Source organism: Chroicocephalus ridibundus, chromosome 23, assembly GCF_963924245.1.
Source record: "Chroicocephalus ridibundus chromosome 23, bChrRid1.1, whole genome shotgun sequence".
Classification (NCBI taxonomy): Eukaryota; Metazoa; Chordata; class Aves; order Charadriiformes; family Laridae; genus Chroicocephalus; species Chroicocephalus ridibundus.
The window spans coordinates 3,357,858-3,383,404 of record NC_086306.1 but is presented as its reverse complement, the minus strand read 5'-3'; the positions used below and the strand labels follow the sequence as shown (position 1 = coordinate 3,383,404).

Below are 25,547 nucleotides of genomic sequence, written 5' to 3'. Positions count from 1 at the left end.
CGGCGCGGCCCCGGCGCCTGCGCGCTGTGAGGAGAGGCGGGGTGGCCGGGCCCGGAGCGGAGTCCAGGTTTGTTGTTGTTGTCCCAAGCCCAGCGGCTCCTCAGTCGCCGCTCCTCGCCGCCGCCATGTCCAGCCCTCAGGAGCCGCCGCAGCAGCACAACAACAACAACAACCCGCCGGCTGAGGGGACGCACATCGAGCCGGGCCTCAACAGTGAGTGCGGCCGCGGTGGAGACGAGCGCGAATGGGGCTGGGGGGCCGTGAGGGCCGCGACCCCCTTCCCCCCTTCTCCGGGCCGCCATTGGCGGAGGACGGGGCCGCGCGAGCCGCCGGGGGCCAATCGGCGGCGTCTGGTGGGGGGGGATTTGTGAGGGAAGTGGGGGAGGCAGCGCTTCGGCGGGGGCCGCCTGAGGGGGAGAGGGGCGGGAAGATGGCGGGGGGTCCCCGGGGCAGGGAGAGCCCAGGGGGCTGTGGGGAAAGGGCTGGGGGCTGCCCGCCCAAAGTGGCATGAGGGGCTGTGGTGAGGGGCAGGCCCTGGCCGGTGGGTTTCGGGGCCTCGCAGGAGGGCTGAGGCGGGTCGGCCTCGGCGGCCGCAGACGGAGGAACGAGGTAGCGCCGTGGAGCAGGAGCAGGTTTGTTCCGTGGTTACACGGAGTTTATTCGACGGCTGGTGTTACCAGCTAAGATGGGGATACAGCAGGGTAGGGGGAGGAGCGTGACTGTGGGAATGAGTTTATTCAGTGGCTGAGTCAATAGCACTGACGTGAGCTATTTTCCTCTATATCCGGCATCTCTGTCAGCTGCTCTGCTGCATCCTTTTGTTCCTAGGATAACACTAGTAAGACACGTCGGTGGGTTTTATGTAGGCTCTCGTACTTGGCAGATGCTTTTCCTTCGTTTTAACTGGCTACTTCAATGTGTCCTTTCATTTGCTTGTAATTATTAAGGATACAGTAGTCGAAGAGGTGAATAAATGGCATTAATGATTAACTGTTACCTTCGTGGTTTACAATGAAGTTAACCTGACCACGAAATATAGTGGTTGGTTGATCTCCTGTAACTCAATGGGAATTGTATTAAAGAAGAATAAACTATGCCCATTTCATAACACTGCTATTGTGTTATGGTAACACTGCATCTTGTGATAACGATGGCAGTTTACAACAATGTTCACCTGCATCAAATAGGTGTTTTAGCAAATTATTCAGGGCTGTTAGCATACTTAAATAACAATTATACTGTCTTAAAGTTGCTACATACCTACTGCCTAACTCGATGCTTACTTCAGAAGTGGCCATCTTTGATGCTTCTCTATGTTAATATTTCCTTTTTGTTTTCTGTTAGTATGGTAACTTTGTGGGACACGTTAATCTGCTGTAAGATAGGAGCAACAAGAGTTGAGCACACTGTAAGCCTGTGCTGGATCTGCCCATGTAGATCTTATTGCTGGATCAGCACATAAAGGCTTAGCAAAATCAATGTGATTACTGAAGGTGGTGAGCACAAGGTATGAGAGGAAATGTTTGATAGTCTGTGCTGCGTGAACAAAACAAATGCAACCAATCAGTTCCATGTAGGCTTAGTGCTGCTTTCAGATGTTCAGCCGCTCCACAATGCTTTGGTGTTGTAGGTACGTTTTCTGCCATTATATAAGCTTTTCAGTGAACCTTTTCAGACTAATGAGCTTAGACACTTATTCATTTTGTTCTGTATGTCATTTGTGCAGGTTTAGGGCCTTTCATTCAAAGATCCCTTACCCCTTGAATCGAAGGTCAGAAGACCTGGGAATAAAACTGGTAACTGAACCAATGCTTTGTTGGGTTAAAAAAAAAAAAAAGCTTGCTTGCTCTGGGAATTCTAGATGCTTCCTATATTTTAATTATTATAAAGGTCTGTTACATATTGACAAAAAGAAATCCCCCACCTTAGGAAGGAGCCCATCTATCTCTGTCATGGAAAATCTGCTTAATAATTACCATTATGGGAATCTGAACAGCTTTCTTCACTCTCTTTTGATTTTTTTTTTTTTTTTTTATTGGTTAATGGTGTACTTCATTGTAAAAGTGATATTTCTTAGTTTATTCAAGTAGGCCATGGCTGGCTTCTTGGGAGCTACTAGTTTGGTTTACTTTTATATACAAAAAATGTATATTTGTATATAACATATATTGTCCTTGGTACCTCCACTCCACACACCCAAGTGAAAATGACAGCGTGAATAAACAAAATGAGACCCCTCTTCCCCAACACATTTAGCTCATCTTGTTCCATAACTTGTTCACCAGTTATGGAAAAACATGTAATTAAAGTATATCAGTTCATAGAGAAATAATTAGCCTTAGAGCATGGCCAAAATTCAAACAATTTTGGAGAAAAATACCATTCCTATAAACAGTTGTGGGTTGTTGGTTTTTTTTTCCCCCAAAGTGCGAGTTGCGTGATTTGTGAAGGGAGGAAAGTTCTATGGCATTTCTTGATTCTACCACTCTTAATTTTACCATATTTCTACTTGAGAGTAAAATGGGATGTAGAGATATGGTAAAATTAAGAGTTCTCATGTGGGTGATTAATGTAACTTCCTTAGTTTTGAAGGAAGCTTGGGGCAAAACCCACTCTCTGTTACTTGAGCAGTTTATTCTCAAAGATATTCCTGTGCATCTTTTAAAAGCAGAGAAGCAGAGATTTATGTTCCCTTTAATCAGAGTCTTCGAAACTACTGGGGCTTTATGGCTCCCTCTCCCAAACCGGTTGTGACTGCCAGTGGGAGTATGTAGCATGTTTTAGCTTGATGTCAGATTACGCTTCCTTGAATGTATTTTGACTCATTAAAAGTGAGGTCAGATGGAGAACGTGCTGCTTGTCATGTAAACTACTGCTCGACTCGCTGGGACTCTTTACTCACAGTTTAATTTGAGTGTTCTTCCTAGTATGGCCACAACACGTTTTAGATAAACGGCAAGTTTTGTCAGTCCCGGATAAACGTTAATAAGGATTTTGTTTGTGCATAATCTTAAGTGCTGCAGAGGTGTGTTTAGTAGCTGCATACTTGAGCAACCAGTTCTGATCATCTTCCGCTGGGCTTTTCTCTGCCTGCGCGTGGTGTCAGAGGAAGACCTCTCCTTGCATCTTTGCCTTCTGTTCTTTTCACATTGTTCGTCACTCACTGCTGATTTTTTAGTAATACATGTCTTTGCAGATCCTGACTATTATAATTCTCCCAATAGATGCTCTCTACTCCAGAATGGTTATTGGGGACCATACGGCTTTCTGGTCTGTCTTCTAATTGCATTTGCCACATGCCTTTTCTGCAGGTGTGGCCTCTTGCTGTAAAGGTGTTGCTACAAGGCAAGTCTACCTTCCTGATGTAGTTCTTACAATGTGGCCTTTTTATTTTGAAATTTAGACTTCAGCAATCATCATAAATCCGAAATAATACAGTCTCTGTGTCTCATGCTGACTAGTCTGAGCAAAGGCTGCCTTTTCCCAGTTAACTCTTCATTACCCGAGAAACCCAGTATGTAGTACAGAGTTGGTATACATTGTGTGATTGTGCACAAGAGCTCTGTGTACACCCTAAATTCCTTGTTTGTGAACACAGCTTGGGGAAACCAGACTGTAAACCACCAGGACTCTAACGAGTATGATGCTTCCATGGTCATCCGTGTAATGGCGTAGTTAATAATTGGTCCTGAGGATAAACCCCGTTTCAGCTTCACAAAATCAAGTTGAAAATAGGTGAACTCGTTATGACGTATGTCCCTTCCTGTGTCGCTGATGCAGTTCACAGAGCCAAAACTTTGCTATAGAAATAAGTGCAGGCACACTAAGGTGCTTTTCAGAAATCAAGAAGTCAGTGTTAAAATTTAGAACCTGTACAAATAATGTTTAAAAAGTAGTTTCAGCTGTTGTATCTTTAGGCTCTTTTTTTTTCTTGACTATTTTTACCTCAGTGGTGAAGATGTCAACACCTTAAAAAGTGAACAATGAACCAAATGCAAAAAATCTGAAAGCGCTCACCTTCAAGTGCCATAAATTGAATTATGCACGAGCTGCGATGCTATAATATACATGTGCGAAATAGCTGTCTGACCGATAATGGGAAATTGCATTGCATTGAAAACAGTATGCTTTTGAGAAACGGGAGATCTTTCCCTCCATAATCGTGGCTAATAAAGCGGCTGTATGGGTAAATGATTCTAGTTACATATCTTAATGAGAAGGCTGGAATTGCAGTTGGATAGGGAAAGTATTTAAATATTTGGAACAGATAAAACAGTAGAAGTCTGCTCTGTCTTAACCTGTCAGGACATTAGGTGGTATGTTTATGAATTAAGAATAATTCCCAAACCTATGAATTGAAACATGTCAGTAATGAACAGTAAATACTGTTTTGTATTCTGTTACTTTGCATGTTAAATGCATGTGAAGACATTTAAAAACAAAAATAAAAATACTCAGCCTAACTACAGAGTATATGAACTTTTTAGCAGATGCTTTTACCATTCGCGATACACTTTTGCTCCTTTGTCAAATCTCAGTGCACCCATGGATATCCCAAAGCTAGAACTACCAAAAAAAAAAAAAAGGGAAAACCCAGTAAATCTCACCTTGTAGTCTGTACAGCATTCCCTGGCTAAGAAAAGAAAAAAAGGGAAGAAAGAAAAAGAAAAAAAGAGCCTGAAGGGATGGCATTGAAATTTTTAACTGTTATTACATGTGAGAATTCTGTATTTCTCATGCTACTCAGTTCCTTATTTTGTCTTCCTGGCAGTGAAATCTTTTAATCTACCTGCAATGACATGTATGTTAGTATGGTATTTTAGCTGTGTAAGGAAGCATAATGCCTACCTCAAGCTTCCGATGGTTTGAATTGTGGTATGACCCATTTATTAAGGTTATGGTAGGATCGGAGAGGTGGCAGATGGCATTGAATGGGAGATGTTTGTTAGAGGACGAGGGCAAAGGAAGCTGGATGAGGCCCGAAAATGGCAGTCTGCCTGATGTATGTAAAAATCAGGGTTTGATTCAGGGCCTTTGGAAGTAGAGGGAAGAAGGAAAATATAAAATTGCAGCTGGGGGAATGGTATAGAAGGGGGCTAGGGGACGAAAATTTTGTTTCAAAATGGAATGTAGAGGTAGAATAGGGAAGCGGGGTGGTTAGTGTAATTGAGTGATATGTAGAAAATTGAAGCTTCAGACTGCAGAGAGAAACATGAGCTATTAAAGTATTAATAGTTGAGGAGAGGGGGGACATTTTGTTTGACTAGTTCCAGAGGTAGGCAGCAACAAAACATAACTTTTTAGGGTGGTGGTGTTGATGAAAGAGGAAGAAACATGTCACTCCTGCCTCCCGTACATGTTTATGAGCTTTTTCCCAGCAGCAGTGTATGTTATCTGAATTCGCCATGTTCGTGTTTTTTTCTGCGTGTAATTGATAAACTTGAGGTGGGTTTTAGTTCCACTGCTTTTAATGAAATGATGTCTGGCTGGCCCAACAGGTTCCTGGGTGGAGTTACAGATGAACGGCAATGGCAATAGCAACGACAATGGCAATGGGAAGAATGGAGGTCTGGAACATGTCCCTTCATCATCCTCCATCCACAACGGAGACATGGAAAAAATTCTCCTGGACGCCCAGCATGAATCAGGACAGAGCAGTTCAAGAGGTAGCTCCCACTGTGACAGGTAAAGAAGTGTTTGCTGTCCTGCATGCAGTTTATTGCAGTTTTTATCCTGTAGATGTTAATGGAGGGGTAAAGCTTTTTCTCAGGCTTAAGTTTGTCATGCTCCAGTGTTTGTAGTACTTGCTAGCTCCTGATAACGCTGTCAAATAAGACATCTGACTTGAAAAACGCGTTGTTGCTACAGAAAGCTAAGGAATCCAGGAGCAGGAAAGGCGCATCAAGACCACAGTTAAATTTCACATTGTCATAAATCACATATGGTTTAAAAAAATATCTGATTTTACTGGCTTTTTTTTTACTAATTTTATTTAGCAAAGCATAATAAAATGTATCACCGGACTTAACAGAAAAAAAAATTCTAGAATTTGTACTCCGTGCTTTCAATATTCCACTTTTTTATCCTGTGAAGGCAAAATGTTTCCTACCTAACAATATAATCCTTTGAGACACATGTGAGCATTATGATATTCTTCTAGAAAGTTTTGGGACAGTTTTGGAAATCCTTGAGTGGTCCCGTTACATAATTTTAGCTTTTCTTCTGCTCCTGCCTCCTTTGGTTTTGCTGGATGAAAGCTGTCTAACTGTCACATCTACTGTGTAGCTTATATAAAGTGGTTGATCAGATATAAAAGCTATTTAAAATTAGTTAGGCCTGATTTAATTACTGAATGTAGTAGACAGTTTTGAAAATAATCCATATGAGTATTTCAAGTAGAATGGTTACATTTATAGAAAATAAAGTTTGTTACATCTGTGGTGCTAAGAAACTAGCTATAAGTGGTTTAGTACTTTCCAGTCCAACCGGGAATGTTTGCTAGGTTATGGTTGTATAGTTTCTTTTACTAGCATAGCATTTTTTTCAATCATTGCCTGCATTTTCAGTGAATGAAGACAGAGCCCTTTCCCCCCCCTGCCCCATCTTAATTTTCCACTTGCTAACTTTTTGGTAATTCCTTTCCTGTTTTGACAGTTGAACTAACATACAAGAAAGGGGAGGTACTTTGACATTTTGCGTTGTTTTTTAAAAGTTCTAAACAGTAAGTTGCTCTTTAAGTGTGGTGTTTTGGGGTCTCTTTGAATATTTCTAAATGCGCCTTTTTCATGAAAGCTTAAGTCAGGTTAAAAAGCTACCTGTAGCATTTTAATGACAGAGACCTGCATTGGTGTATCACACAGTATTTCGTATTGTTCTTGGCTTAAATTCTCTAGCGTTTCCTTGGTTGAGGTGTAATAGGTGAGATTAATTTCTTGAGTAGATTACCAAATTTTTAATACTCAACCTGAGGCTAACAAGGGGAATACGTGTTCTTGCCAAACATTAAAAAGTGTTTTGATGTGTGGTGTTTCTGCATGTGATGATACAAAAAGAGGTATAATTCACAATACTGGCAGTGTCATCTAAAAGAAGGAAGGGATCTTCATCTTTTGTGTAGCAGTTGAAGTTTTGGGCAATGCTTCCTTTTCTTTGGTTGAGGGACGGTCAACCCTGTTGTGAAAGGTAGGATTATAAATGAAAAAAAAATTAAAAGATGAGTGGTGTTGGAAGACTTTCTAATACTGATATATGTGATCTGAGGGGTAGCATAGTCTGTAACTCATCCGAACAGTGTGCAGAAGTGGACATGATTCAACTGAGATGCTATTTACAGTAGTGATTCTTTAGGTGACAGAATGTAGTATGACAAAATGACATAATGAAATCAATTTCTCGTTAGCCCTTCACCTCAAGAAGATGGACAGATAACTTTTGATGTGGAAATGCACACAAGTAAAGACAGCAGTTCTCAGGTATTGTCTTCATTAACTTTTAAAATACATTAACTTTTAAAAAATATTTTAAAGTTGTGGATATTGTATATATGTCATATATTTATATAGATCGGTATTGGAAGTACTTGAGGGGTAGAGCAAGCTCTCTGTCATGTTAAAAGGTCTAAAACATTACATATTTTACGTGTCAAAAGAAAGCATTAAGCTACTGCTTTATAGGATTTATTTTTTTTAAACTGTGAGGCCCTAAACTGGGCTGTTACCTGCAGTACACGCAAATGAATTAATAAACCTGATGTATTCAAAATTTGGAGGTGTCCCTTAGTCATTTAGGTAAGACAGTTTACTTGTCTCATACTTTGTTCTTGCAGGTTTTTATTCTTTTTTTTTAATTTTTATTAGAACTTTATATAGTACCTCTCTGTAAATAGATACAGTAAATACTTTTTGTGTACTCAAGCTTATGTCAGTTTAACTAAATTATCTTTTCTTTTAAGGGGCTGTTTTCGGAATAAAGTTTTATCAAATTAAAACACATTCCAGAACAATTATTTTTAACAACAAGGCAGGGTTAGTAACGTTTGGTTAGGCCTACATTCTGTATTAATTGAAATTTGACTTGTAGAGATTAATAGCTTTGGAGTGAAGGGAAAAATGAGGCTCCTTCTCTAAAGCTGAGGAGTGCCCTGTTTAGTAGCAGTCATATTATTGATTAACACTCTGCTTAAACTGTGTGTGTCAAACCTGTTTTGTTTTTGAAATGTTTGTATTTCTGCACAAGATTGCAGGATGTTGCGTTTATTGCTCTACAGATAGTCAGCTCACATGATAGTGAGTAATCTCCACAGTACAAACTGAGAGGAGACTAATGCTGAACTCTTAGTTTGATCATTTAATAGAATTTGCTGTCTTCAGCAGTATAAATAAAAAGCATTCCTGGAAGAATGAAACCTTGCATTTAATTTTGTGAAAGAGCTGGCGGAACAGTAGGACTGTTGCACTTCTGCCCTGTGGAGCCAGAACGATGTGAATGAAGTTGGTGGTTAGGTCTGCCATCTCACTTCTGTGACTCTCATATTTGATTGCTTCTGGTTTTGGTGTGGTTCCCACTTCGATGTTGTAAGTGGTTTGTCTTATTTTACTAAGGGTCACTCAGGAAATTGTTTTAGTACTAAAAGTTTGTACCAAAGTCAGTGGTGTTCTCTAGTCTTTCTAATCTGTTTTTTTCCTGTATGGTAATGTTTGCATGTAATGGTGTAATGTTGAGTGTTAGGATCAAGGCAGTTGTACCGAGTGCTTGCTGCATCTGGGACGCACCCAGTAGAAGCTGCTAGTTGCAAGTAATATAAAATTTAAATGATTAATAACACCTTTAAAAAAGTAAAAATACTGTTTTTGAAACCTTTTTATGTAGCTGTGTTTCTGTGCTGTATCCGAGTTCTGTGCACTTTAAATCAAATGCCATCAGCTTAAAGTTTTTGCCGTTTTTTGTTTAATAATTTTTGCATTATGCTGGTTTATTAAATTTAGGATTAAAATAATCCTTTTTAGTTAGTTTAAAAAACCAACCAACCAACTTGTTATGATGTTGAAATCCTGGATATGGTAATTAAATTTGTGGTGTGCTGATTTCTGCAGATCCTCCCCTTAGCATAATGAAATCTCTTCTGAATAATCAGTAGTCCAAGAACACTTGCTTGTTTATCAGGTGCCACCATTTGGTGCTTATCACTTTACCACTGTTGTTGTTGCTCTCAATGTAACACCGAAAGGAGGAGCTAATTGAGTGTTAATAAGGCTTGTCCCATGTCTGTTTTCAGTCTGAAGAAGAAGCCGTAGAAGGAGAGAAAGAGTTGGAAGTTTTGAAGAAGAGTGCAGACTGGGTGTCAGACTGGTCGAGTAGGCCTGAAAACATTCCTCCCAAGTGAGTTAAACTCTTTTTTTAAATGAATATTCTTTTATATGAAGGAGAAAAGAATCATAGGTCACAATTGTATGGAATTACTCTGGCTCTCCAAATAAGATCATCTTTGAAAAAGATGGATTTCTCTTTGGTGAGGCTAGAAAAAAATCAAAACAATGAAGTATAAAAATCTTAATAGCAACAGAATTATCTTTTTATTGAAAGTAATATAGATCGACAGCAAGCTGATTACGAGGTTTCTTGACAAAATTATAATTATTGGGAGAGCTGGGTACTTGGAGCTGGGATTCATGGGATTTAGTTTTGGCTTATCGACTGGAATAGTGTTGAGCAAGTCTCCTAAATTCTCTGTACCTTTTTTTCTTTCTATGTAAAATATATAATGTTCATCCACGGAAGGGGAAACCTGGAGATCCTTGAATGCAAAGCATTTTTATTCAAATAGAGGATGCTGTCTAAATCTGTTAGACTTCTGTATCTCTGTTTGGAACAAAAAATGAGGCTCTTGCTAACAAATCACATCCTGAAATTCCCTCTCTCCGACCTACCTCTCTCTTCAGCTTCTGCTCCCTTTGTCTCTGTACTGTCTGTGTAAGTGGTCTCTCCACAGTACCTCCTATTATTCTCTTTGATTCCTTACTCTGCGTAAGGGATCTCTTGCTTTGATCTCTAGCTCTTTGTACTCTTTAAAAAAATGTTCCTACAGAGATCTGTGCATTTGTGTGCAAAGAAAGAAAAAAAGGAAAAAAAAGGAAGGAAACAAAAAAATCTTGTTGAATTTTTTCCCCCCTCCCCCTCTTCTTTCAGGGAATTTCATTTCAGACATCCTAAACGTTCAGTGTCTTTAAGTATGAGAAAAAGTGGAGCAATGAAAAAAGGTGGCATTTTCTCTGCAGAATTTCTTAAGGTTTTCATTCCATCTCTGTTCATATCTCATGTTTTGGCTTTGGGACTAGGGTAAGTATTAACCTAATTCTCACTTCAACTTTTGCATCTGGCTTTGCTTTTTCACTTTACTTGTATGTCAGGTGCCTGCTGAAAAGGGCTTTGTCTAGAATAACTATAGAGTATTGTTGCACCTTGCTCAAGGTAGGTTTGGTGCATTTTTTTGAAATGCAGGAAAACTTTGCAGCTGTTACAATTTTACAGACATTAATATGTTTCATTTCTAGAGTAGATCAAGTTTCTTCTACTGAAAATGCATGGATTATCATGAATTTGCAAATAACCTTTGCAATTATAATCTGCCATTTGATTACCCACACCTTCCACTTATATGATTCAGGTTATGTAGGGAAAGTAAGAATAGAATAGGTGGAAAACTGCAGTAACTTTTACTAACCCTTACAAGAACAAATAACGATGCTGAAGTTCCGTGTGTATGGCACGTAGTCTGTAATTTTCAATGTCTAATGCTGCAGTTGTGTGATGTTACTGTAAGTCAAGGTTTGGATATTTAAAGAAAGATACATGAAGTGTATCTACACTGGATGTGTCCTGCAAGATCAGCTATGACTCTGCTCAGCAATGTTTTCATTGCCTGCGTAATCCGACATAATCTCTGAGCTTCCTTAAATCCTTATGTTATGTTTATCCATCTTATGTTCTTTGTGATGGGGGCAAAGACATGTACTCAAAATATGTTTTTATTTAGCTTCATATTTATTTTTGGGGGTGTAGTTCAAGCATCATTTTAAATTCTTGTGCACTAACAAATAAGGAGGATAGAATACGTGGGAATATATTGTATGATATTTGTATGATAGAAAAATTGTATATTTCTGTGATGAATTAAATCTTGCCTGGATTTATTTGTTAGAGGTCAGCGTTTGCGTAGATCCTCAATGCTCAGTATTTTAAACCTCACCCCCTCCCTTTATAGGCACTACTTTGTCTGTTTTACCGTAATAATCTGGGAGCGTGGCTCGGCTGTGCGAGAGCCCCCATGTCAGGTACTGGACAAACAACGCCAAAGCTATTGGACTGGGGTTTTCAAATGAGCTTGAGACTGGAAAAAATCCACTTTTACTGAATGTTGGTGGCATCGGTCCTTCTAGGCTCATCTGAAAATCTCACTCTTTAAGTAATTTTATAAAAGAGAAGTGAAGTCCTTGGAAGAATCGCATCAGACTTACTTGAAAGACAGACTAGAATAGCTGAGTGCGCGAGGACTGTTTGGAAAACAGGGAGTATTTCTGTGAAATACGATATGCCTTATACTTTTTATTTCAGCATCTACATTGGAAAACGACTGACCACACCTTCAGCCAGCACTTACTGAAAGATGGAGTGCAAAACCTGGAAATCCACGTGACCTGTGAAGGTGTTACTGTCTCATTTAGTACATTTGACTTGAGACCATTTTAAGCATGACCCTGACTTCACCCTTTCCTTACATATCCAGGTTTTCGCTAACTCTGGAATTCAGTATTGTGTTGGAACTCTGTTGAGGTGTTTCGCTATCCACATTCTTTCCCTCTCTCCTCCCATTCCCCTGCCTCTTGGCCTGCAAGACACGTCAGAGTTGCTGAACGGAGTTTACAACTGTCTATATGTTGCAAGGGCTTCTCTCAATGCAAAATGCCACCAGCAAGTTTTAATTTTATCAGTGATGCTGTTGCCTCCTTAGTGCAACCTGACTTAAATTGCAGTTGTGCATGGTATAAATGTTGGCTGTATTATGGTGATAAAATTAACAGTCTCTTTGGAAGAAAATTACTGATTGGAGTGAAAATGAATTTTTCTTTTGAAAAAACAAGCTGTTTGTGAAATAAACTAAGAAATCACTGGCAATAAAAAAACAGTTTAAATCGGCTTTGGGGGGGAATTTACTTGGCCCCTTGTATTGGCTAACACCGTTTGATTTGCAGGAGGCAAAGACTGCATAAATTTTAAAGTAGGATAACTAAATCCATCAGCATATTTTATTAATAGGTAATTGTTGTAATCTTGTCTTTTCTATGAAGTCATCTCCTTATTCCTTGTAGGAAAACCTGTCTGATGCCTAGAAAATGTTAGAAAAATTGCATTGTTTGCATGTGAAGAAGCTTTTCTTTTCCTTACATGTTTTCTTAAGGGAAAATTTTAAATGTGAAATTTTCCTTTTAAAAGTAGTTTTAAATTAAGGAAAAACCCAAAAGCTGTAGGTGTAGTTAGACTTTGTATAAAAGAATATGATTCTGTTTGTTGTGGAACCATTTACAATTATGATGATATGGCAGTTTCAGAAGGTAAAGCGTTTGACCTATCGTTAAGGGGGACAATCTTGCAGGTGCGTAGAGATTCAGAAGTTGTAAAGCTCTGAAATGTCTTCTGCAAATGAATTTTCAATATTCCTATCTCACTGTTTACTGTACAATCTCCTCTGGGGATCCATGGAATCCGAAAGTCATTCGTGATGTCTCATGTTAGCTAGACTTCTCACTAATGTTGTTGAACTTTTATCTTAGGGAACATTAAGCCTTGTCCTCCTTCAGTGACACTTCTTTTCAAAATGTGAAGCTTTAGTACCAAATTGTTACAAAGCGTTGGGACAGTCTTGTCCTTAAATAGATTTTATTGGATTTCAGAACATGTAGCATGACTCTGAAGGATAGAATACTCTTTTTTTATATATATATGAATATATAAAAAAAAATATGATATAGACTTTAATACTAAGTATTTAGGGAACCAATGCTAATTTTAAGACTAGCAAAAGTCTCATTTAAATAAAAACTTTAGTAGGCTGACCTGTAGAAAATGGTAAGAAAATATAGTCAGCCAGTTTGGAGAGAACAGCTACCTATAATTGTTTGCTTGCGTCAGACTTTATAAAGTTGATTATTTGGTATAGCAGTGATCGCTTGAAACAGTTGATGCAGAGAAGCTGAATCCCAATTGAAGTTTGATTTAAAAGAACTTACTTAGCTCCCGGGAAGTGAAAAAGTTAAGTATAAATCCACCGCTAAACTGTATTTATTTTTATTCTCTACTTCCGAATGCTGTTAGAGAATGCTTTCAGGGTGAAAGGGCAGTCTAACAAAAAGTTCTGTTGCAGACATCTGCTTTATTTTCTTTTAGTTGTGAATACTTGAGTTGCCTACAACTGCGTATTTGTTTGAAGCGTGGACATTGGGTTTCACCCAAAGGTGGGGGAGGGAAGGGGGAAGTGGTGAAGGGTGTTTTAGATGGTATCAAGTACATCATTTTACAGTCCTAAAAACTGAGGGGACAGGGGAAAGGCTGAAACACTTTCAGTTCTAATTACAGCACCTTGTTTTGTATGGAAATTGGAATAGTGGAAAAATAGATCTTTACTAAGTAGGGAGTACTTTTTTTCAAAAAAAGTAATAAAAATTACCCCTTTCTAAATTAAAAGGTAATTCTTCTTCAGAAGATCTGATAAATAATATTTCAAGCTTGTGGCTAGAGTATCAACACAGCTTATAATATTTGAAAGAGCTGTGAAGTAAAAATTGTGAAAACTAGAGATGAGGAATGGAGACGTGATCACTGTAACACTTGCTAGGATACAATGCAGTATTTATTGATACCCTGCTATAAGCTTTGGATGAAAGTCTACAACTTCTTGTTTTACAATGAACAGAAACAGATTGTTGTATAATTTGAAAAGGGGTTTCAACTATTGATAGTTGAAGTTTTGTTAAGATAAATGTTGTTTAAAAAGCTTTATACCTGTTTACAGTTTTGGAAAAAAAATGCAGGCTTCATTTTTCTCACATTCAGTGAAAACTGGCCTAGAATATTTGTAAATAGGATCAAGAAAAAAAAATGCATAAACTCGCACATTAAAAATGCAGCAGGCTAACTTAACTGCAGCAAATGCATATTTACTTACTGTTTTAAAAAGTGAAAGCTGAAGATTGTTAGAAATTCAAATTTTTTAATTGACATTTGCTGAAATATTGGAGTTAACTGAGCCAAAGTGATTATGCATTCTTCATAAATTAGTTAGCACTTTGTAACGTTATATACAGTTTACAGTACATGTATAAGTTGTAGCTTATAAACATTTTGTGCCATTAAAGCTCTCACAAAACTGGTTGTCTGAAATTACTTCATGTTGCGTCTTTTTTCTCTTTCCTTCTTTTATTTTCTTTTTTTTTTTTTACAGGACTGCTTTGTATAATGTTTTATGAAACTATTGTGTTCTGAGTTATATGAACATTGAAGCTGCTGTTTATAGACTGGAATGATTTTTTTTTGAAAGATTGCTTGGGGTTTGTTTTGGGTTTTTTTTTTAGTGACTTGGGATCATCCGCTTCTTTTCCTGAAGCACTTAATAAAAATATTCCCATTTTCAGCGATGTATACCTGTGCTAAGTCCTCCAGGACCTTGTCAAGGAAAACTTTTAAAGCAAAATAATGTAGTGGCATATGAAATGTAAAGTAGAATTGATGAGATTTTGTATAATTGGTCAACTCTGTTGTACTCCTTGTATTTATCTTCTGTTTCCTAATTCTGTTAAATTTGCAGATTAAAGAATAAGGGACATAAACCCTAGTTGTTAATCTGCCTCCATATTCTTGGTTCAAGAGCGCTGGTTATTTCTGGGAGTATCGTGTGAAGAGTTGTTCATTCTAAGTGTGAAATGTCATCCTTCTGATACTGTTCCTGCCCATTTTAGTTACCTGGTGATTGTTTTACGTGTTTTTAATGTAAAAATCCAGAACTTTGTGAAAGCGGGATTTATTTATTTTTTCTGAGGAATAAGATAAAATTATAAATCCAACTTGCAGAAAGTTTAGACGTCTGGGAATTACAGTGAAATTTGGACTTGAAGTTGTGAATTACTACTACTTTGAAACAGCTTTGGAGAGCAGGGTTGTAGGGCTTTTGAGCAGATTGTTTCTCTGCAGCCAACTGAGATAAACACATTTACTTAGTAGGTGTTGCAGGGAAAATAATTTCATTGTGTGTTTCGAAACCTTTTTAGTTGTATTGCAATGTTTTGCAAAGGAATAATAAGATAATATTGCATAAAGCAGCAGTATCTTTGCACTAATATTATTCTGGTATAAATCACATTTTGATAAGAGTTTGAGGACTGTCTTTTAAGTTGTTGGTTTTTTTTTTTTTTTTTTAATTCTAGTTCAAGAGTGTTTGAAGAGAAGGGATTTATTTGCATAGTTATTTTAGAGCAGCATAGTGATATTACTTATCTGTTCAACTAAACGCAATGTAGCTGGAGAAGTGAGCTGCATAGTGTCTTGCTTTTCTCTGTAATCAGCACCAAAAAAGTGTGTTTTGTGTTAAATTCTAGGAAAGTTACCTTCTACCTTTAGTTAACTACAATGCACCTAGAGATTCATCTAAGTTAGCTATTCACGTGAGACCAACACGGGATATTAAGTTCTACTTGGACTCTGTTTTCAAACTTAACTGTGTATATATATGAAAAGATGAGAATTTACTTTGAATTCTGTCTTTTATGAAAAAGTTCTGTATAAAAATGTTACTTATACATTTGTGTGTGTGCATACATGTAAAAATCCTATCTAAAAAATGAAATCCTGATTCTGTGCAAGCGTCTGTACGATCTTTGCCTGGTAATTGGTTATATATGAGGACTCCGTTGTCTTTTGGGTCTTGAAAACCAAATAAAATGTTAGGACTCTTGAACTATGCCGCATAGTTCAATCATCACTTTAAAAATGAAACTAAAACCTTAAGATACTCCTGGAAGAATCTTGTGCTGCATACGGCATCCACATGCAAAAGAAAAAGCTAAATTAATTTCTGCTTCATTAAATCACTCTGTGTCCTGCACTGCATGTCAGCTTGGCGAAGCGCAGCTGACTCAGCCAGACTTCTGCTTGCAGCACTTAAAGCGTGATTCGCCTTGACATTAGGGGGAGAGCGAGTGGTGGTTTTGCATTAAGGAAAGTAAACATGACTTAACTTTTTGAGCTGCTGCCAGAAAATTGGGAGTATGGAAACCAGCATTGTCTATTTTCAACTCTTTCCTAATGCTTTTCTGATAAGATTGTGGAGTTTGTTTAGAGAGACTTTTTTTTTTTTCATTGGTACATTTTGTTTAACTTGCAGCTTGTTGTCTAAAGATGAATGAATTTTAATGCTTATTCTAGAGTATATAATGAAAGGGAAGAATAGTGAGTCCTACAACTGTTTACAAGTTGTTACAGTTAAGGTATATAATTTAGGTCACAGAAGGACACGTATATCCTTGCAGAGATTTGGGTGTATGGAGTTGTTCTGGACCTCCCACTTGATTCAGCTGTTACAGCCTTTAACTTACATCTTTCTTTGGACCAAAGTTTAAATTTCAGCCGCTGGATCCCAGAATGCCTTTCTGTGGTAGATGAAGGAGCCTTTGACCCTCAGGTGCATATTCTTTATAGACTGTGTCTCCTAAATTAATGTTTTAATGAAAATCTCTGTATTTTAAGACAAATCTCCTCTGGGAATTTTCACAACCTTTTACTACTGATGTGTAACATGCATCTAAATACGTGGTGGGAGACAGTCTGTGACCAATAGAAGAATTATGTGTGCAAAATCTTCAGTGAAAGATACTTCTTACCCCTCCTTTCCTAAAAAAACCTAATAAATATTCGTCATTTACTTTAAAAATGGTACATGAGTTTTTGATCGTACAAAATATAAAAGGTGCGTGTGTGGCACTTCAAATGGAAGCTACGCTCGTCGTTCTTCCAGATTGTTTTGTGAACAGGAGCAAGTGATTTGCATGTCCTTCAGGTACTGTGGAGAGCTTTTGTGGAACCTCTCTGACAGATCTGCAGCTGGAACAACATGCCTCCTCTGCAGCTTACTATTGGTTGAAAACCTCTTGCTTCTGCTTTTCTATTGTTAACCGTAAAGTTCATTGCTTGGATGCTTCTCATCTTGCTTCATTGCACTCCTCTGGTCTACCCAGTCTTCTCTGAGCGCTCCTTCCGTTTCCTTCGTTTGCTTGTATTTTCATGCTGCTTCTCATTTCTGCTCAAATAACACGAGTGAGCACAGTCTGAGAACCCACCTATTTCATGAAGAGTTTCAGTTATTGAGGCAAAATATTGCCTTGTTTTGTTGTGTATTTCCTGGTTCCATGAGCTCTGCAATTTCTTCAGGTAGGTATGTGGCCACTTACGCAGCTTCAGATCTTGCGCTCGTTAGAGTCTGAGCTTGATCTGTGTAATTGGATCTGGTGAAGCCCAGGGGGGTGTGTGTTCAAGAGTGTCTGTTTTGCTTTCACCTCAAAGGAAGTAGGTTATAAAGTTGTCTGTCGTCTTTCTAGGTAAAGAGGGTAATGCAGGCTTAATAAGTAAGCTAAACTGGTATTCGACTCCAAACTTGGCATCCTCTTCTGGATTTTTCTGTCTGAGAAGTCCCCTTGAAGGCCTGGAGGATGTGTTGTGACCAGTGTTCATTTCCAGTGGTGCTGGATAAAACCTAATTGCTACAGCTCTGAATTTCGTACAGAATGGAGCTTGCAGAAATTAATTGCTATTTCTGCCAGTGTTTTGCTTGTGGTTGGAGATGAGGTGAAGAAGAAGCTATAGCTGCCAATATTTGAGCTTCAGAAAGAGTAGTGAGGTGCTGGTGAGACGGTAGTGAATCAAGCAGGCCCTGACAAAAGTCCTGGTTGTCTGCCTGGTACTCCAGTCTGGCTCAGATGGTTAGAAATCCATAATAATAGATTATTACCAGGGGAACAGCTGAGGTCTGAATGAAGTGGGGAGACTGGCCTGGGACAGCGGGGCAGGTTTGGCCTGGCGGTGCAGCCCCAGCACTGCGAAAGAACAGAGCGCTCCTTTTCCTGGGGTTATCTAGGCGGCTCCAGTTGCAGGATTCTGCTTTGTAAAAATACCGGTATTTTTGAAAGTACTGATAAGGTAGGAACAAATGTTCGTATCGGAGTCAATAAGAGCGGGAGGGATACCAGAGTTAGATATTATTTTTTTTTTAGCCTGAACTTTGCAAACCCAGAAGTAAACCCTTGTAGTGTGTATGACTGTGCTGTTGGGAGTTGGAGCAGTGCTCAGATAATTTTGCAATGAGTGTGACATAAAAATCTATTTGTATTTATAGGCTTTTTAGGTGCTGCTGAGTTAGCTGGGTGTGAAGCTGTGTGCCTAGAGTGCAGCCTACAGTCTCCCTTGGAGTTTTTTTTTTTTCCTCTCCCATCCTAGGCTGTACCAGTACCAGAAGACTACAGACTTGCTTACCTGATGGACCTGTTGTCATTTTATTTTTGAGTGAGAAGCAATTGACAATTACAGCTGCTTCTTTAAGAGCGCTGTCTGACAGACAGAATTGATCTCTGGGGTTCCTACCAATGATTTGAATAGCTTGCTTCATCCCGTGACAATATTATGTGCCCATTTCCTATTTCTCCTCCTAGACGGCAGCTGCAGTGAAGTACCTGGTGTAATCACAGCATGCGCTTGCAGGCCTCGGTTTGCAGCACTGCAGCTTCCCCTGGGCTGATGTTGGGCTTTGCTTCCGTGTGCGAGGAATTGGGTCTTGTTTAGTTTAAATTAACAGAGATAGCTGGGGAAAGTCAGAACAGAGTCCTAGCTTTAAAGTCTCTGCTGTCTTTTCCCGGGGTTACAGGCATGATTGGGCTATCTGCGTGGAGGTGAATTGCCTTTAATATATTTGGGATAGAAATACAAAGACTGTTAGCTGCACAGTGTCATAACAATGAGTTAAAATTATCAGTGACAGAGGAAGCTTATTCCTCCTGCTGAAATTGCTGAAGAAAAATACGAATCTCCAGAATGAGCAGGAAGTTCTTGTGTGAATCGCTGCCAAAAGCCTAACACTCGGAAATGGATTTTTGCTATGCATGATTGTTTTGTCTGTGCTGTGTTCTCTGTGCAAGTGCATGTGTGTGTGTATGCACGCTGGAGTGGGAAAAGGGAAGGAGAGGAGGAGTGGCAAGATAAGCATCAACAATAAGAGTGAGTCCTTTCCCAGTGCTGTAACATTTTCCTATAGGCTTCCCTGCTAGGTGAGAAATAGCGGCTGCAGGAGAAGCCTCCCCAATTGGCTGCTAAGGCAGTGGTATGATATGTGATGTCACCCCGGCAGCCCTATTCACAAGATTGTGTTCTGGCACTTTTCAGGCTTCGGTTTTTATTTCTCAGCAGAAGTGTATGTGTGTGTGAGAGAGAGGATGGTGCTGGAAGATGCTGTGTTCCATTTCCTTCTGCAGAAGTGAGAGTTGCTTCTAAATCCTTAGTCTTCCACTTAGAAATGCAGTCAGAGCAAAGTTAATGTAAAATTAGTTGGGAGGGGGAATTAGATTTCAGTAGTTCTGCACAAGAGTTACGGGTTTCTGAAGAGTAGGCAAAGAGCTTCTGGAAATACTTAACGCTGCTGAATGCACGAGGAAGACAAATGCAGTGGTGCTTATTAACATAAGTATTATGTTAGTTGTGAGCATTTATGAATAGGTAATCGGATGAGTGTAACAAAAAAGAAGGAGAAAAGGCATACCAGAAGAGATTTTCTTCCCGCCTGTGTCTCTCTCAGCCCTCTGACTCAGGTTTTGTGATGCTGAATTCTACAAACATGGGAAGATGTCGTCTTTTGCCCCAAAGCGCTTGTATGTTGTTCTTGATGTACACACCTAGTTGAGCATGCAAATTTGCATGCATAATTGACACACCCACTGAAAGCCAAATCAGCACAAGCTACACAACTTCACCGTTTATGCCTTTTTCTTACCAGTTTATTTTATAATTTACTCCTTCTGGTGAATTTGAGTTTGGTTTTGTTTCTAATACGTGCTTTACTTTGAATTTGTTCTCCAAGTGTTAAGGATTTTTTTGTTTTTTAATTCAGCTAGAAATGTGAATTGTGGCCTTGTTTTCCAGGATGAGTAAAGCAGCAGCCTTCTTTATGCCACTGACTTAATATTGACTCTAGGAAACTCTTGGGGACTCGGTCCTCATCTGTAAAATGGAAATATTAACCTACCGTAGAAAGGTGTTAATGATGTCATTTAAAAGCAAAGGGTTTCTATAACGATCTCAAACACCAATGATGTTTTTTCCAGATTCTCAGCCAGTGTAGGTAATTTTAGTGTCAGCAAATTGTATCCTGGTATGTGCTCTTCTGACCTGTTCTGGTTTGATTAGTTTTTGAAGTAGATTATATGGTATGTCTGTCTCTGCTTAAAAGGCCAGATTTGATGACCCATGAAGCAATTACTAAATTTATATTCCTATAAAAGAATATTCCTATGAGACTCAAATTTGTGTGGAACTCAATTTTTGGTGAGGTGTTTTTGTGGGCCATATCTTAGTGAAGTAATGAGATGGTGGTCTTTAATCTTAAATTACTGAACTGGACTCGCATGTTAGCATGCTGAGTCAGTAATGGTATTTTTAATCTCTATTGTTGATAGATAAAGTGTAATGTGAATATTTCACATTCATATACAGTACAACATTGTATTTGTTCAGCGTGATCAGGCAATGTGATTGCTGTATGAACTGTACCATGAGGGTCAGGATCTGAAAACCTATTGCCTTGTTTCTGCAGTTAATTAATACCTGTGGAGCCTCACTGGAGAGCAGTGGGTCTGTGTTCGATGTCTGTGGGTATCAATTTATTTGTGTGAACCAAGCTGTGGGATTATGGCAGAATTCTGTCGTGCAGCATAGCTGAAGCCTATAGACATACTCGTGCATTAGAATGTAGATGATACAAAGTGGGATGACTGATGCTGTCATGTTAAGGTCCTTTCTCTTTCAGTGCATCCACAGAGCCTGTTATTTAATCTATTCCCTACCGTTTCTATCAGCAAGGAAATCTGCATTGTTCTCCAGGCAGAATCCAGCGGCCTTCCCAGACCTCCTATGGAGAGTGATGAAAACCTCATTGGTAAGCCTGAAATGCTTTTATCGCATGCAGTGGGGCGGTGAGCCAGAAACCTAATGATGATCTCTAGAGGTTAGGCAGAGCGATTAGAATATTGGTTGGACAGAATAATTTAAACCTCCTGAAGGCTTTTCTCCAATGCACCACTAAAGATCTTCTTTTGACTTTAAGAGAAACGAGGCTTGATTAATGTTCAAATGTACTCTGCTGGCACCACTGGTTTCTTCCCTAGAACTGTGGTTGTATTCAGTCATCAGTCAGCTGCTTTTTCCTTTTCCTGAAGTTTCTATGTCTTTTTCGTCAAGCTTCTAAAAGCTGGCTTAAAAATATTTGATTTTTATCATCTCTGCCTGGAATAACAGCTTTCGGGTGGATGAACTGTCCCATGCAGGACTGCGTTGGCTGTAAGACCTTCTCTCTAGATTCTGAGACACCGTCATGGTGTCAGAGGGCTCTGTATGACAGATAGTGTGCTAGAGCTGGGTGACACCCCTGGGCTGGAGGAGCAATGGATGCTGTCCGGTGTCCACGCATCTGTCAAAAGAGGACTGGTCTACAGTGTCGGGAAGAGAGGGCAAAGCTGCTTGGCAAGTGGGCGCCGGATTAGAGTTACAGTAACCTAAGTTTGTGCTATGCCTCATCCTTCATTGGGAGTTGTAGGTTTCAGCAGGGTCAAGCAAAGGCTTATTTTCTGAAGAATGACTGTATGAAATACAAGCAGCTCTAACTCATCAGCTGTACTGATAAGAGACGTGGGTCAAGTTTCCCGTGTACAGGCCTTCTTTTGTGGGACATAAGTGCTGCCCAGGCCTTATGCCAGCTCTCTGCTCAGAAGCAAGCCTCACTCGGACCTCTTGTAAAGGAAATGCAAAGCTCTTCTGCAGCGTTGTGACCTCCCAAGCGATTCTGGGTTGCCATGGCCACGCAGCATATTAGTGGCAGAGAGCCTGATTTAAAGCCAGGGTGAGTCTGCCCACCGGCTTCTGCAGGCTTCAGAGTGAGGGACAGAGCACAGGATTCTCAACTGACGGCTGTTCTTTCCATCGTCTTGTTAGTGATCTGCATTCCCCAGACCGAAGCAGAGATTTAGTTGTGGTCTGGCACTTGGGAGCCAGCGTGCTAACACAGCTTCTTGCTGTGAGCTCTTACGCTGTGTTGAGTTCAGATCTGTCTCCAGATGCTCCCCGCACAGCACTCGAACACGCTGTGCTGCAATTAGTCCAGCAGGTGCCCAGCACTACGGTTTATTATTAGCCACCCCTAATGCCGTGCTGCAGATGCACATGGTGCTTTGCAAAGAGAGGGATGGAGATTCCTTGCCCCGAGCACCCGTTTGCCTTTTGTTCCCAAAACCTCTATCCCTGGCAACTCGGGTGCCTCACAATGATTTCTTCCGCACCCCATGTGTATTCTGAGAGATAATTAACCTTTCAGCAGCTCGATTAAACAAGAACTTCTGCAACCTACCCTTCCTGGTAATGCAGCAACTTCCCTAGAAAACCACGCTTTTCTTTCATCCCAGCTTGAATTTTTTTTGAAAAAATTAAATCAATGGCCATTGATGCTTTGTGAGGTGACCTTTGTGCGTGTTGGTTGTCTGTAACACATGAAGGAAACCCAACATCAGGCTTTTGACTAGAGCAGGTTATAATTTTGAAAAGTTTTTTTTTTTTAAAAAAGTCACCTATAACCTAGGTAAAACTGACACTGTATTTTCTCACAACTGTGGAGTTATTTTACTATTTTGAATGTTTAAAAGGAAGTCTGCAGTCTTTTGTTTTGTTTTTTTCTTCTTCAGTGGGCGGATGCTTCTTTGAGATAAAAGAAAAAGTTTCACTCAATGCATAGATTGTGTTTTGCTTTGAGCATTAAGTACAAGGAGATTTGGCCCAAGATGAAGGGGAATCAAGTGAGTAAAATCTGTATCTATTTGAGTGGTCATATGAGCAAAGAAGAAGGTGTGATGTACATCTGTAGTATTAGGATCAGCCAGGGAAATAAGGAATAGGATTTAGCCTAGAGATGCTTCTGTAAAGTGTTCAGTCACAGCAACCTGGATAGCCTTATGTTTTACTTATTATGTTGTATTTTTTGCCCTCTGTGCATATTTTTCCTTTCTAAACATATCAGAGTGGGATAATGCAAATTTTTATAAGGCCCTTTATACATAAGTTGAGTATAAAGCTTAACAGCTGTCTCTGCTGAGCTGTAGTCTCCGGTAGCTTACTGATAGATGCATAATTTGGGATTAATCTGATCAGAAAGCAATGGCCAGCCTAATTGCAGGCAGAAGCGAAGGTAGACTTTCTGTAGACGTCTGGATTGTGAGACGAATGGGATCCAGGCAGGTTCCCAAAGCAGTCTGCAGAGGGAGGGTGAGCAGCTAGGAAGCGGCTGGTCTCTGGGTGCAGGTAATGGCTGGAAAAACCACAGTACAAATGCAGCTGAGCTTCCGTCGTGCTTGTCGGTCCACAGGGGAGCCTTTGTTTTCTTCCCTTCAGCCAGTTTCTTGGTAACCACTTAAGTACAGTGACATGTATTGCCACTGCCCTCCCTTTATTTTTCCTTGGCCAGGTAGCAATCAAGCAATGTGTTTGTATTGCAAAAGAAATCCCTGTTGTCTTCCCTGAGTTGCAGCTGTATTTATCCTCCCGCCCCCGTCACTCCAAGCACCTGCATTGTTCTGTCCCTTCCAGAGTTCCCCAGATTTAAGCAATAAGCAGCTTTTCATTTATGTGCTTTCACAGATGCTTGCAAACAACTCCAGACTGAGAGCATCTTGTAGCCATTCTGTGTCAATGAATGCCCTGGTCTTGCTGCAGGCTGTTCTTTTGCTGTCTGGTTGACTACTAAAATATCTCTGATTCAGAAAAGTAATGTTCCAAGAACTTTATAGGAAAATTCATAGATAGATTCCTATAGATTAGAACCTGCTATGCCCTAGCTAGTAATTTTAGGGCATGCTGGGATGAATGAAGAAGCTAAACTCTTTTAGAGTACTGTTGCAAAACTAAGCCACGTGCACTGCTACCACACTTGCTTCTCTCTGCTTTCTGTACCGGCAAGGCAATACAGACTCTCGCCACCATTTAAGGTTGTCTCCAGGGCTTTAAAGCTCCCTGCAGCTGAGGCCCCTGTTTAGTGGCTGCCTCCTAGCTCTTTTCAGGGTCTCTGTCTGACAAATGAGGAGGGTGGGGAAATAAATAAGTAAAAATGAAAAAGCAGTACCTTCTTCCTTGCCTGATTCTCATCTCTGTTTCCTTGTCATGGAACGGAGAGATGAGAACATCTCTCTGTTCCCCTGTGCCAGGAAATGTGATGCACAGTTTGCTGGAGGCAGGCACACTAATAGTCTAGGCCTCTGTAAGACGTCTCAAGTTGGGAATCTTAATTGCTAAGCACTTTTGAAATCCTTGCTGTAAACACTTCAGGGTTTTTCCTGTCAGGATGGGCGTCTGGCCAGTGGATTTCTATTCTGCGCCCTCCCTTCAGCATCAGGATCTTCAGAAGAGCTGTTCATGTCAATGGTGTTGAGTGTTGGGCTGCTCCCAGCTGTTATTTCTGGGATCAGCTGCCTGACTTTCCTGATCCAGAAACTGTAAGAAAAACAAATGCCATGGGGGGAAGTTGCTGCCCTCCAGCGCTGCAGCCTGGCTGTCAGACCCAGTATTTTGAGGTGTCGCAGTAGATCCACCCATGCTGGTATGTGGGTCTGTTTGCACTGGCTTGCTCATTCTGCTGTACGCTCCTTGACCAGACTTGTGTCTGGTGCTGTGTCTGGTACTGTGCTCTTGTTGCATTTATTTGTGCTTATGTGTTAATTCAAGGGTAAAGGATTTTTTTTTGTTGTTGTTCAGCTCTACACAGAACTCTATGGAATTATTAAGAACTGTAGGTTTCAGTGCCTCCCCATCTCATATGACAGGGATGAGCTGACAGAAGGATTGTCCAACTGAGAGCCTCTCCTTTGCCCGTGTCTGAGCGAGTGAAGGGAAGGAGGGCAGTACAGAATGAGTCATAGACTGGATGAATTGTTCTGGCAGGGCCTGACCCTGATGTATTCAGATGTATCCAGGCATAGCTGAATGAAATGTAATGGTCTGAAGTTCTGTGATGATCTTTGCCTAAATTAGGGTGCTTTTTTTTTTTCAGTGATGGTCTGATATTTAAGTCCCTTCTGTTTCTTTATCCAAGGCTTACTGCCCTCCTGCCCCCTGAGCTTTAAGGTTTGATGGCCTTGCAGGTGGTGTATTGTCCTCCTGCAAAAAAAAGAAACCTGCATGTTTGCTAATCTTACCTTTTGTTTAGATCT

General features: G+C 40.0%; 1 protein-coding gene across 1 annotated transcript; it reads left to right on the top strand.

The window, feature by feature from the left end:
• Nucleotides 1-15,913, top strand: BNIP3L (BCL2 interacting protein 3 like). Its single transcript, XM_063358582.1, has 6 exons — nt 1-213; nt 5,499-5,685; nt 7,400-7,472; nt 9,275-9,378; nt 10,186-10,335; nt 11,611-15,913. Exons 1-6 carry the CDS (start codon nt 126-128, stop codon nt 11,657-11,659), a joined length of 651 nt encoding a protein of 216 aa, XP_063214652.1. The 5' UTR covers nt 1-125; the 3' UTR covers nt 11,660-15,913.
• The last annotated feature ends 9,634 nt before the right edge of the window (nt 15,914-25,547 follow it).